The following is a 14,348-nucleotide window of genomic DNA, read 5'->3' as shown; positions in this document are numbered from 1 at the left end:
GCGCCCCCCCCCCTCCTGAGCCATACCAGGCCGCGTGCCCTCAACATGGGGGGGTGCCTTGGGGGAGGGGGGGCGTGCGGCCCCCCCACCCCAAAGCACCTTGTCCCCATGTCGATGAGGACAAGGGCCTCTTCCCGACAACCCTGGCCGTTGGTTGTCGGGGTCTGCGGGCGGGGGGCTTATCGGAATCCGGGAGCCCCATTTAATAAGGGGGCCCCCGGATACCGGCCCCCCACCCTATGTGAATGAGTATGGGGTACAATGTACCCCTACCCATTCACCTGTGAAAAAAAGTACAAAAAAAACACAACACAGGGAAAAAATATTTTATTGCACAGCTCCGGGGGTCTTCCGTCTTCGGGGGTCTTCTCGCCGGACTCCTCCGCTATCTTCTTGTAGCTCTTTTGCTAGCGGAGGAGTCCGGCTTTCTTCCTCCCTGCCGCCGGCCTCTTCTCCCGACTTCGGGGGTCTTGTCCCCCTCTTCGGTTCTTCTGCCGGGCCACCGCGCCTTCTTGTAGCTCTTTTACAGGCGGTGGCCCGGTCTTCTGTCGCCGCCGTCGCCGCCGCCTTCTGTTCTTCTTCTTCTTCTTCTCCTTCTTCTTCTCCTGGAGGTGTTGACTCGACGAGCTCTCCGGCCGCAATGCCAGGGACGCGCTGCGCTGCCACTTATATAGGGACAATGGGGCGGTGTCACATGGGTTGATGTCACATGGGTTGGTCACATGGGTTGATGTCACATGGTGACCCCGCCCCTTACCATGTGACATCAACCCATGTGACCAACCCATGTGACATCAACCCATGTGACACCGCCCCATTGTCCCTATATAAGTGGCAGTGGAATCCATACCAGACCTAAGGGCCTGGTATGCTCTCAGAGGGGGAACCCACGCCAAATTTTTTTCAGAAATTTGGCGTGGATTTCCCCCTTCAGAGCTAATAATTCTGTCAAAGTAGCCTCCGTATAGACAGAAATCCGACTTGGAGGCGACCTCCATTGAAATCAATGGGTACCGGTCGCCTACAAGTCGGATTCAAGTAGTACAGGAACTTCTTTTGAAGTCGGAGTGACTTCAGTAGTGTGCATTAGGACAGCTCTCATTCACTTACATTGGTTTTTAAATGTTGTCCGACCTGAGGCGACTTGGGGCGACTTGAAGTCGGATCCCAAGTTGCCCCTGTGTGAACGGACCCTTAGTGGCGACAGTTTCCCCTTCTACCTCTGACCACGACAGGTTCTCCGACCGGCAGAACCAGCACTTCTGGTTGAACTGCAAGCCGCAGTCCCAACCCTACGCTGCTCTCTTGCTTCTGGATAGGCCCTCAGATAGCCTAGCAGCCAGATGTCCCCCGGGATACACCTCAGGCTCTGGCCTAGCAGCCCGGGGCAACACAACACATGTCCACCCAGACAGCTTTCCAGGTGGCGCAGAACACTGATCACCTGACCCCACCCAAATAAATAGGCTCTCCCAGCAGGCCAAGGGATCCAAGAAAACCCTTGCCCATTGGCTGAGACACCTCATTCATTCGTAAACTGTCCTTGCAATGCCCTTGTCTTATCTAATGTCACCAGGTACCCGGCCACCTAGCGGTAAAAGAGAGAAGTGCTGTAATTCCAGAATTAGGGTGAAGTCAATTGACCTCCTAACAATTGGCCAAGGCAATTATCACTTGGCAAATATATTTAACAGCAACTCTGACTAAGGCTGGGTTCACACTGGTACAACAAACGCTTGGGAGCTCATGTCGCATGACGTGTGAAAATCAATGTTTCTCTATGGGAGCTGTCTTAACCGGTCCGACACAAGTCGGTCCGACTTTGAAAATGGTCCCTGCACTACTTTGGTCCAACTTTGATCCTACTTCAGCCCATTGAATATCACTGAAGTCGGATCAAAGTTGGATCGCCGCCTTGACTGATCCGACTTTGGCGTGCGACTTGTCCTCTGATGATCTTAAAGGGGAACTCCATGCCAAATAAAAAAAAAAGAACGGCATGGGTTCCCCCTCCAAGAGCACACCAGGCCCTTTGGTCTGGTAGGGGTTTTAAGGGGAACCCCCCACGCCGAAAAAAGCACGGGGTCCCCCCAAAATCTATACCAGACCATTATCCAAGCACACAGCCTGGCAGGTCAGGAAAGGGGGTGGGGACAAGCAAAGTCAGGAAAGGGGGGTGGGTGCTTTGCAGCGGGGGGGGGGGCAAAGAACTTTGTCCTCATGTTAATGAGGACAAGGGCCTCTCCTCTACAACCTTGGCCATTGGTTGTCGGGGTCTGCGGGCGGGGGGCTTATTGGAATCTGGAAGCCCCCTTTAACAAGGGGGCCCCCATATTCCAGCCCCCCACCCTATGTGAATCAGTATGGGGTACATTGTACCCCTACCCATTCATCTAAAAAAGTGTCAAAAATAAAACACATTACATTTTAGTTTTTAGGGTAATTTATTAAGGCAGCTCCGGCGTTGCTTCCGATTTCTTTCCCCCTCTCCGGCTCTTCTGCCTCCTCCACTGACGTATTTTGCCTCTGCCAGTGCTTCTCCCCTCTCCGGGTCTTCTCCGCTCTCCCCCAAAGCACCCACCCCCCCATGTTGAGGGCATGTGGCCTGGTACGGTTCAAGGGGGTGCGCGCTCGCTCGTCCCCATCTCCTTTTCTGACCTGCCAGGCTGTGTGCTTGGATATGGGTCTGGTATGGATTTTGGGAGGAACCCCCAAAGCCATTTTTTCGACATGGGGGCTCCCCTTAAAATCCACACCAAATTGAAGGACCTGATATGCTCTTGGAGGGGGAATCCATGCCGGTGTTTAAAAAAAAATTGGCGTGGAGTTCCCCTAAAGATTCATACCAGACAGAGTGCCTGGTATTGTCGGTGATCAAAGCCGGATCCCTGTTCATTGAAGTCGGACGCATGTTGGACTTTAAGTCGCAGGGAAAAGTTGGATCCAAAGTGGTACGACTGTTGTGTCATACCAGTGTGAACCCGGCCTAAACATCAGAGATGTGGTGGTGGTGTGGGTTTTAAAACAGGCGGTGAGGAGGTGCAACACCTCTTCACCGCCTGTCAAACACTTTATGAAATGTGATCCTCTGTGGATCGCTTATCAGAGGGTGAAGCTCGTAGAAATTAGCTTTAAAAAACATGTATGGCCAAAGCTTTGTTTGGCTTTACTTCTCTTGAGGGTCAAAGGAGTACATTTACTATTGTTTTCCTGTGATCCAGCTAACAGCTGGCTCTGCCTTTTCAGCATGCAGTTGGGAACTGGAGTCAGCCTTGACCACCTCCATCCCAGTCTGGTGCTCCAGACAGTGCTGGAGGATAAGAGCGTAGAGCAGAGCGTAGAGCAGAGCGATTAGCAGTCATGTGATTGTGCAGTTTTCGCTCTCAGAACCAGAGTGGGACAGCTGCAGCATCACACAGATGCTGTAACATGGAAGTGAGTATGTAGGTTAATTCTTCGTATAATCCCATACTAGCCCTTTAAGGATTACAAAGGTTGCTGTTGATTGACACTGATCCTATACCCACTGCGACATTTCCAATCAAGAAGTGCTAATAATACATGAACTTCAGAATCTTTGTCGCTAATCATTATTATTATTATACAGGATTTATATAGCGCCAACAATTTGCACAGAGCTTTACAACATGGGGGCAGACATTAAAGTTACAATACAATTCAACAAGAACAAGAATGAACAAGAGCACAAGTGTAATTTCTGTCTGCTGCTTCATTCATCAGCTATCAGTATTTTAGTACTTTAGTCGTTTTTGGGGGTGTTTTATTTTCTCCCCTCCTTTATTTGATACATTTGCTAGCAGTTTTTAAAAGACCTTTTTTCTGACACTTTTTAAACAGCATTTTTTTCCCCCCTCTTTCTTCCTGCCAAATTAGGGGAGGGGTTAATTGTTTACAGGTGTATAAAGGTAGTTATACAAACTCCCCCTTGAGCTTGCTCCCTGATTGTGGCTTGCATGTGGATTTTGTGGACACAAGTGGATTTTTTGAACTAAAGTGGAGAGTTAATAACCAGGAGTTGAAAACAGGAGTTAAGACAGGAGTCTCTAACCTCTATCCTACCTCCATCCTCCCCTCCATTTTAAAGATCCCACTGCAAGGGGCAACCAGACAGCTTTCCAGAAACGTCAGGCTGACAGCAAGCCAGATTCACCGGAACCAGAGTGTTTAAAGGGGACAACCGCAGCCAGGTAAGCTTGCACCTCCACTCCCCCCCCCCCCAGTGATTGTTCCAGGGACTCCGTCCGACCACCTACGGGGGTCAGGAAGGAATTTTTTCCCCACTGGTGCGTTTGGCTGCTACTGTCAGGGGGTTTTTCGCCTTCCTCTGGAACAACCATAGGTTAGCATACCCCTACCTCCGGCCTCCTTTCCATTTTTTACGCTATCCTAGGACGACTATTCCAGATCACAGCCAGACTTCTTTTCTGAGCGGAGACCTCCACCTTAAGTAAAGGTAGCGGGAACAGCCAGCAACCGAATACAACAACTCCTTCCGCATGCATATAGGCATCCCCTGATCAACTTGTGCGCTAATAGCCTCAAGCACGGCGGCAAGTCTGATACCTAGCCCCACCTCAGGATCAATACCCTGATCAGGATCATCATCTTAGGCCCATAGTACCATCAACAGCATCCACAAACCATGTGCTACTTCAAATACTCAGCTGAAGTTCTGCACAGACTAAGGAACATCAACACCACATTGCCATCTTCCATACAAAAAATACTTCAAAGAGAACAACTATTAAAAACCGGAGGACAACCAGCTCCCAACCACAGGAAGACATCTACTCGACCACTACAATTAGATTGCGCCTTGATTAACGCCAGGTCTGCAGTCAAACATAGACTGGAAGTACATGACTTCATCATCGAGAACAATGTAGACTGCCTCTTCATCACCGAAAGCTGGTTAACCTCTGACTGCAACACCATCCTCACCGAATTGGTGCCGGAAACCTACAGGATCCTAACCGAACACCGGATAGGGAAAAAAGGAGGAGGCCTAGCAGTGATCTTTAAAGGTCACCTGGATCTCACTAAACCATCATCTCAGAACCCAGTGTCTTTTATGGAAACCCTGACGCTACATCTTCAACCAACACCCCATGACACCATTCATATTCTACTGTGCTACAGACCACCGGGACCAAAGTCCAATCTTCTTTCACCCCTCACGGAATCCTTTGCAATGCACACCCTAAAATTCAAAAATTTCCTGGCACTCGGAGATTTCAACCTTTGGGCAAACAAGCCTAAAGACCCCATCGCGACTGCCTGCATCAATCAACTAGAAGAACTGGGTCTACAGCAACTGATAAAGAATCCCACGCATGGGTCAGGACACACCCTGGACCTCATTTTCAAACAGAACATCGACGTCAACATACTCGACAACATAACTCTGCCATGGACGGATCACCACGCCATCAAATTCAAAATCACTACCAACATCACCAATGCAAAACGGAAACCTGTAACAACGCACTGGACCAGATCGCATAAAAAACTGTACTCCGAAGCCTTCAAAACCACTCTGTCCAAAAAGATATCTACAATAACCTTAAACCACTCTACGGAGGAAACACTCAACTCCCTGAACAAGGCATTACTGCAATCAGCAGACTCGGTAGCACCAAAACGCAGGGCACTCATCAGGAAGAAAAATGCTGGATGGTTTAATAGCTCCCTCTCCGTACTAAAGCAAGAACGCAGAAGAGCGGAAAGAACATGGAGAAGAAATCCCACCGAGGAAAACCTATTTAACTACAAAGGTCTGACAGAGAATTATCGGAAAGCAATCTTCAAAGCCAAAAAGGACCACTTCTCATATACAACGGCCACAAACCAACCACGGGAACTGTTTAAACTGGTTAATCAATCAATGAATCCGGTGTGCCTAGAACCCCCAGAAAGCGAATCCCAGGATTACTGTGACAAACTGTCGGATTTTTTCATCGATAAAGTCAAAACCATCAGGGAAACAATTTGTCAGAAGAAAACATCCAACCTCAGCCAGCAAATACATAAAGAGGATGTCTGCACCAACATACCGCAACCGCCAAAATTTTCACTATCCCCAATTACCGTAGACACCGCAAAAAACATCATTAATAAACTGCGTGACAGTACCTCACCTATTGACATCATCCCCACAAAACTACTGAAAGAATGCTCCGACATCGTGGCTCCAACCATAACCCACCTCATAAACCGATCATTCCACGAAGGGATTGTTCCCAGCATCCTCAAACAAGGCATCATCAAACCTCTACTCAAGAAACCAAACCTGGACCCTCAGGATCCAAACAACCGTAGGCCGATTACAAGCCTCAACACCATTTCTAAGATCATAGAGAAAGCTGTAGTACATCAGCTACAACTTCACCTGGATACTCACAAACTCCTGGACCTGCTGCAATCAGGCTTCCGCCCGGGTCATGGAACAGAAACAGCTCTCCTCAAGATTTGGGATGACGCCCTCGAAGCAGCAGATGACGGAGAGCCGTGTCTCCTCGTACTGCTAGACCTAAGTGCAGCGTTTGATACAGTAGATCACAATACTCTACTCGTCCGCCTCACAGAAGTAGCCGGAGTCCAAGACATAGATCTCCATTGGTTCGCGTCCTTCCTAGGAAATCGGTCACAGACAGTGAAACTAGGAAACTTCCTCTCCGAAACTCGGGCAGTCACCTGCGGAGTCCCTCAAGGCTCTCCGTTGTCACCCGTTCTCTTCAACATTTACATTCGCCCACTCCTTCAAATCATCAGATGCTCAGATCTCTGCTTCCAATCTTACGCTGACGACACGCAACTTTATTTCCGGATCAATGGAAAAAAAGATCACCAACAACAACTTGAAAACTGCCTCAAATCAATAGAGGACTGGATGACCACCAACTCCCTCCAGCTGAACCAATCAAAGACAGAGCTTCTTATCTTACACCCAAATCATAAGCCCGCAACCAAAACCTCCTGGTCCCCACCAACCGTCTTTGGGCAGACTATCTCCCCAAAGACCAAAGCGAAGAGTCTCGGGGTTATTTTAGACGCACAAATGTCAATGGATGCGCAAATAGGATCTGTAGTCAGTCGATCTCACCATCTGCTGCGCATGCTTCGCAGACTCATCCCTTTTATCCCAAAGAATGACAAAGCAGTGGTAGTTGGAACAATCATTAATTCACGACTGGACTACGCAAACTCGCTTTACATAGGATTACCACAATATCAACTTGCGCGATTACAACTGATCCAAAACACGGCGGCAAGGCTGATAACAGGAAAAAAACCCTGGGAATCCATTTCTCCTTCCCTGAGGAGCTTACATTGGCTAACCGTAAAAAAACGGATCACGTTCAAGACCCTTTGCCTCACCCACAAATGCGTGCATAGAGAAGCTCCGCAATACCTAATGGAGAAAATAAATCATTACACACCAAACCGCAGTCTTCGATCAGCCAACAAAAACCTCCTCCTCGTGCCCAAAGCCCGGTATAAATCCAAGGGTGATCGGAGATTCGCTGTCCAAGGGCCTCGGCTATGGAATGCTCTACCAATCAACATCCGCCTGGAAGAAAATCACCTGGCTTTTAGGAAAAAACTCAAGACCTTCCTCTTTTAGCAGATGATCAAAGCTCGCCACAGCGCCTAGAGGCGATTCAGTTCGCATTGTGCGCTGTACAAGTATTTCATTCATTCATTCATTCAGTATGAATCACTTCTGACAAGTTTTCATGACACCAAGAGAGAAAAGGTGACAGGGGAGGGAGTCAGGACACCTCTGTGGGTTGTAAGAGAGTCCCATCTGCACCTGAGCCCAGACCCAAAATCACCCCAGATTGGGGAGCTCCCTCAAAAGTCCCGACAGCCTAACACACCATCTTCCACTCGATCAACTCCTCCCCCCGCTGGGCTAACCCTGGGTATTTATGGAGACCTGCCCCCTGCCAATCCAGATTGGAGATTGGTCAGGGCTCTTTAGAATGCCCCAGGTGGCTCCACCTCCCCTCTCCACCTCTCTTTCCAGAAAGTAACAGAAGATTCAGGAAAGAAGTGGGAGGTCCTAGGGACACCACCTGTGAGTCACCCAGAACTACTTTAGGTCACTCCCAACCCAAATCCCCAAAACACACCCAGGTTTGGCTGCCAGCCAAGCCTGAAAATGTATTTACTCTGAAAAGAACCTGCACTGTTCTTCTAGCAAACTAGGGGGTGCTACACTTGCTATAAAAAACAACTAGTGATTTTCCTTGTGCAGTCCCCTTTCATCTTGAAGATCATAGCCTTCTTGTCAAGAAGTGTCTATATGCTGTCTGTACTGGCCCAGCTCCTTCTCCCCTTTCTGGGCAGCAGGGCTTTTGGATGTTTAGACAAGGGAGGCTTTTACTGTATTATTTATAAAAATACATTAAATAGACCTATAAACATCTGGATTGTTGTTGAAATGAATGATTTGTTAACAGGGTTGCAATAAGGTTAGGGTTGCCACCTGTCTGTGATTCACCCGGACAGTTTGGGATTGGAACCATGCATCCAGTTTTCAGACTGGCTGAAACCCGGACACATTATTCAGACTGGACTACAGCTTCCCAGTATGGTTGCTGGCTGCAGTTGTCTAAGCTGAGTGTCTGTTACACTCTCTTTGACACTGCCCAAAGCCAGCACTAACAACCCCCCCCCCCCCCAAAACACACACACAGACGGGAGAGGAGAAGAGGACTAAATCTGCACCTCTTACTCCCGCCCCTATCCATCTGTGTCTGCCCCCACTCCATTCCCCCAGTGCTGGAAATTTGAAGTCCAGCAGTCTTAGATACATCTGGATGAGAGGTGCTGACTGCCAAGCCCGGTCTCTGACTGAGCCCCCCCCCCCCTTCTCTCTCCTGCCTCTAAGCTAAATCAGGGTTCTCAGAGCACCCCTTAGATCAGAGTTTCCCTTTACACCAAAGGGCACAGTGTTATCCCTTACATCAAAGTCCTCTCCATTCAGAGTTCTCAGTGTTCCCCCTTAACCTCCCTGGCGGTATGATTATTTCAGATTTTAGGTGCTGAAAGCGGTACAATTATTTTGCATGAAAATTTGACGTTTTATATTGTAGTCCTGTAATTTTTAGGAAAAACTCACTTAAATCTGTCCAAACCAGAGTCTAGTAAACATCCCGGGTATGATAAAGTTTGAAAAATGAAATCATAAATTATAATATAATAAATAACTATAAATAATTATACCAAATAATAATATAACAATAATAAAAATGATTCAATAATGTAATCAAATCAAAAACACTGAAATTTGCTCAGTTGCAGAATTGCCGCTGTCATTACTTTTCAGTATTTGATGACCGATCTCCCCACAAATCGCTATCGCTCAATTCTGCAAGTGATTCTAATTTATTATTGCTGTTTCTAGCTGGTCTAAAACCACTTTTGATGTAAAGGGACAGTTTTGGTTGCTATGGACAATCTCCAGTTTCCAGGCAGAAAGAACAGTTTTTATTATATAAAACTACATGCAGGGCACTGGGCAGAACACTAGGGACAAAAGGTATGTGAAATAATTACATACAGCAATGTAACCTGTAAGATTACATTATACTGTATGTATACTGTGCGTTTTACTTTTTGAATTTGGCGCCGTTCTCCGTCCCTGTGGGTCGCAACGCTTGAGCCCCATACACACTATCAGATTATCTGCTGAGTTTTTCCTTCACATTTACCAAAACCATGTAGTAGAAGGGCCTGCCTGATTGCATACACATTGAAACTCCTAAGGCCGCGTACACACGGGCGGACTGTCTGTCCAACTTAGTCCGCTGAAACGTGCTTCAGCGGACAGTCCGCTCGTGTGTGGGCTTCAGCGGACTTTTTCAGCAGACAGTCTGGCGGACTAAGTCTTTCGGAATTTCCGTAATATTGTTTGTCCAACTTTGGTTTCAGCGGACAGTCCGCTCGTGAGTAGGCAAGTTGGACGGACTAAGTATGGCGCATGCTCAGAAAGGATTTACACGGCCGAAGGTTGCATTGCAGTGTATTGGACGTCGTATTTCTAGTCCCGTCGTACGTGCTGTACACGTCATCGCGCAAGCTTTCAGCGGACTGTCTGTTCATCGTGTGTGGTCAAGTCCGTTCATTCAAAAGTAGGACGGACTGTCTGTCGGATTGTCTGACGGACTTAGTTGGCCAGACAGTCCACCTGTGTGTACGCGGCCTTAGGTTTGTCCTCATATTATATGGTTTTGGTAAATCTGAAGGAAAAACTCAGCAGATAATCTGATAGTGTGTATGGGGCTTTGCAGGGAACGGAGCTCGGCGATGTGATAGATCGAGCGGAGGACGAGCCGCTCGCACGGGGGGGAAAGGTAAGTAAGATGCGATCCCAAGCCTGGCTAATGGTACTGAATTTTTTTCACCCCGAGCCAGACTCAGGAATACCGCCAGGGGGATAACTCAGGGTTCCCAGAGCATCCCTTATGTTAGAGTCCCCGGAGTTACATCAGAGTCTGCAGAGTCCCCCCTTGCAGTGAAAGGGAACTCCGCGAGTCCAGATGTAAAGGAGAACTCTTGTTGTTAACTTCATATGATTAGAAATATTATTTAATAGCAAAATATATGTATAGTTTATATTATAAAAAAAAAATTGCTGTGCGGCATTAAAGTGTTCGGATTTGACTTGAAGAAAAGATGGCAACCCTAGTTAAGGTACCAGCCACAAAGAGATGTATTATTTTTAGTAAATGGGCCAATTTGAAGAAAGGGAAAAGAAAAGCATAACCATTGTGTACCAATGCAAAGCAGAAATTAGAATCAGTGTATTTAAACCACTTAAGGACCGGCTCCTGTATATATACATCTGTATTTTGAAGAGGGATATCTCGGTAACGGCATCAGCTGCTGCCACAAACGAGATATCCCTCTTTACAGGAGGCGGTCTTATGTGCGATAACGGTGGTCACTGCAGCGAGTTCGCTGTGAGATCACCGTTATCGGTGACGGGATAGGTGGCACCCGGCCACTCTTCCGCGCCCTCCGCCGCTTACCAGAGCCATCGGTAGTGGCGGAGGTCCCCACTCGTCTCTATACCATAGGAGGGAGGAAGCGACATCAAAACATCACTTCTGCCAATACCTCTTAGGCCCCTTTCACACTGGGGCGGTGCGGGCGTCGACTGCAAATCGCTGCTATTTTTAGCGGTGCATTACCGTCGTTTTAGTGGCCGACTGCGGCCGCTAGCGGGGTGGTATTAAACCCCTCTAGTGGGCGAAAAAGGGTTACACCGCCCACAAAGCGCCACTGCAGCGGCACTTTGCCGGCGGTATAGCCGCGCTGTGCCATTGATTTCAATGGGTAGGAGCGGTTTAGGAGCGGTGAATACACCGCTCCTTTCACCGCTCCAAAGATGCGGCTAGCAGGACTTTTTTCACCGTTCTGCTAGTGCACCGCTCCAGTGCTTTCACACTGGAGTGAAAGGGGCCTTTTTTTTCAGGCGCTATACAGGCGCTATTTTTAGTGCTGTAGCGCCTGAAAACCACCCCAGTGTGAAAGGGGCCTTAAAGGTACATTTTTTTCGATGTCATTTTTTTTTTTTTTATTATTGCATTTAAGTCCAAATATGAGATCTGAGGACTTTTTGACCCCAGATCTCATATTTAGGAGGACCTGTCATGCTTTTTTCTATTACAAGGGATGTTTACATTCCTTGTGATAGGAATAAAAGTGATCCATTTATTTTAAAGTGTAAAAATAAATAAAATCAAGTAAAATAAATAAGAAAAAAATATGTAAAACACCTCGTCCCGACGAGAAGCACCCACATATGAAAACAGTAGTCAAACCACACATGTGAGGTATTGACGTGAGATCGGTAGAGCGAGAGCAATAATTCTAGCCCTAGACCTCCTCTGTAACACAAAACATGCAACCTGTAGAATTTTTTAAATGTCGCTTATGGAGATTTTTGAGGGTAAAAGTTTGACGCCATTCCACGAGCAGGCGCAATTTTGAAGCATGACATGTTGGGTCAAAAAACAAAAAAGTGAATTTTTTCCCAAAAAAGTGTGCTTGTAAGACCGCTTCACAAATACGGTGTGAAAAAAAGTATTGCAATGACCGTCATTTTATTCTCTAGGGTGTTAGAAAAAAAACAATATATAATGTTTAGGGGTTCTAAGTAATTTTCTAGAAAAAAAACTTTTAAACATATAAACACCAAATCTGAAAAAGAGGCTCAGTCCTTAAGTGGTGAGCAAATATGGCTACTCCCATGTGTGTGTTTATGTGTGTGTATGCACTATATATATATATATATATATATATATATATATATATATATATATATATAATTACAAACTAGGCACAAAAACATTAACATTAACTTATGAGTTATTAACATTTCTTGGACATATATTTGTAAAAATCATTAAAAGGCTAATGGCTGTGTATTTAATTTAAATACCGACCAGTTCCTCACTTAGTTTAATTTATTTTTGTGTATACAGGAGGAGAGGATGTCCCTGTCATACTGAATGGTCTTATAAACCAATCCATCCCAATGTCACTGAGTGGAGGTCCATCAGGTCCTGTACAGCTAGTATTTTGGATCTTCAAAACAAACCCATTGGTGACTTACACAAATAATCAGCTTAATGTTATAGATGAAAAGTTTAAAGGAAGACTGGAGCTCCTGGATGATGGAAGAGTGCTGAAGATTGGACATCTGAGACTGGAGGACAGTGGACTGTATACTGGAACTATAACTCTTACCAACAACACAAACTATAAGAAAAGCTACAACCTCAGTGTGTATGGTATGTAATTATCCATTAACATTTCACCCCTCATTATTCAAAGTGTTTAGCGCTAGTCTTTACATGAAAAGCAAGCCACTGGTGGCATGAGTAATGCCACATACACACGACCGGACTTTTTGACAGCAAAGGTCCGACGGAACGAGTCAATTTAGATCGTGTGTGGGCTCCATCGGACCTTTGCTTGCCAAAAATCCGGCGGACTTTAGAAATAGAACATGTTTTAAATTTTAATACTTAACACTTTAATACTTAATACTTTAATACTAGCTCATTATGAAATACTTACCTCAGAACGATGCCCTGAATCGGCGTCGATACTCCGAGTACACGGCCGAAATCTTCCACAGGAGTTACGCCTGGGTTCGTGGCTCAGGCACTGTGAGCGCGGGAGGCCCTGGTCACGGCACGAGTCCTGAAGAAACGGCACCAGCAGGCTGTTTCTTCAGTGCGCATGCGCTGATGACATGTACTGAATATCTCCTAAACTGTGCAAGTTTAGGACATATTCATGGTACCTACAGGTAAGCCTTGTTATAGGCTTATCTGTAGGTAAAAGTAGTGTAACAAAGTTTACAACCACTTTAAGCTGTCCCCTAGGCTCCAGACATGTGAGGTATTGCACTTCACTGTCCTCTCTAGTCTTTGAGTGTAAGGCTGGATTGTATTCCCTCTGTCCCCTTGAAGGCTTCCCAAGATTCAGAATAGCTGCTGTAGTGGCCCCTCTGCTAAACAAGCTGTTCCTGGTTTGGCTTGATGCCTGCAGCTGAGACTGGGCTAAATGAAGACTTGAAGCTTCCCACCTCTCTCTCTTGCTCTTTCTTCTGTCCCAGGGGCAGAGCCCCTCAGCACAGGGGTCTCCTCCAGACAATTGGACCCAAGGCTCTGCTTCTAGATTGCCAGGCTTCTGAGTATTTATGGGTTGTTTCTACCCCTTCTGGGCTCCCCAGGGATTAGTGAAAACCTAAAGTGTTTTTTACCCTAAATACCTGGCTGATCCTGTAAACTGACCACGGTGTATCATGGCTGCTGAGCCCTGACACCATGGTCAGTTTAAGTGCCTCTGTCATCCGCAACTTTCCTCTATCCTCCTCTGTCTTCCCCCCCCCATCCCTTGTCAGCTGTGTCAATGCCCGCCCCTCCCCTGCCGCATAAATAATTTAGTAATTTTTAGGCAATTCTCTGTCTCCCATAATGCTATATGCCCCAGTGTACATGCTTCAATAAAAAATGACGTTCTATACTTTATCTTCTAGCGCCACTCAGCACTCACATGACCAGCCGCCTCTCTCCACCTCACCTCCTCTCCTCCTGACTGAATTCAGTGGGGGGTCTCGGCCCCTCCCACTGTAGCTGTCAGATCGAGAGAGGGGAGAAGTGGCCGGTTACGTGAGCTCCAAGCGGCACTAGGAAATGAGGTACAGAACAGATTTTTTTAATGAAGCACTTACACAGAGCATATAGTATTATGGAAGGTGGGATTGCCTGAAAATGACCAAGTGGGTTTACAATCACTTTAAA

At 46.8% G+C, this 14,348-nt stretch overlaps 1 protein-coding gene across 2 annotated transcripts in view; it reads left to right on the top strand.

Annotated features, from left to right (window-relative positions):
* The window catches only part of LOC143942899 (CD48 antigen-like), a 149,040-nt gene that overhangs the window by 67,114 nt on the left and 67,578 nt on the right, over window positions 1-14,348 (top strand). For both annotated transcript variants that reach the window (XM_077464311.1, XM_077464310.1), the window contains exon 2: window positions 12,519-12,827. In XM_077464311.1, coding sequence (XP_077320437.1) covers window positions 12,519-12,827 — 309 coding nt within the window. The remainder of the gene's footprint in view (window positions 1-12,518; window positions 12,828-14,348) is intronic.

The sequence above is a fragment of the Lithobates pipiens genome, unplaced genomic scaffold (assembly GCF_037356315.1).
Source record: "Lithobates pipiens isolate NorthernLeopardFrog02 unplaced genomic scaffold, aLitPip1_a1.2 Scaffold_30, whole genome shotgun sequence".
Classification (NCBI taxonomy): domain Eukaryota; kingdom Metazoa; phylum Chordata; class Amphibia; order Anura; family Ranidae; genus Lithobates; species Lithobates pipiens.
Note: the sequence above shows the minus strand (reverse complement) of the source record. Positions and strands in the feature narration are given on the sequence as shown.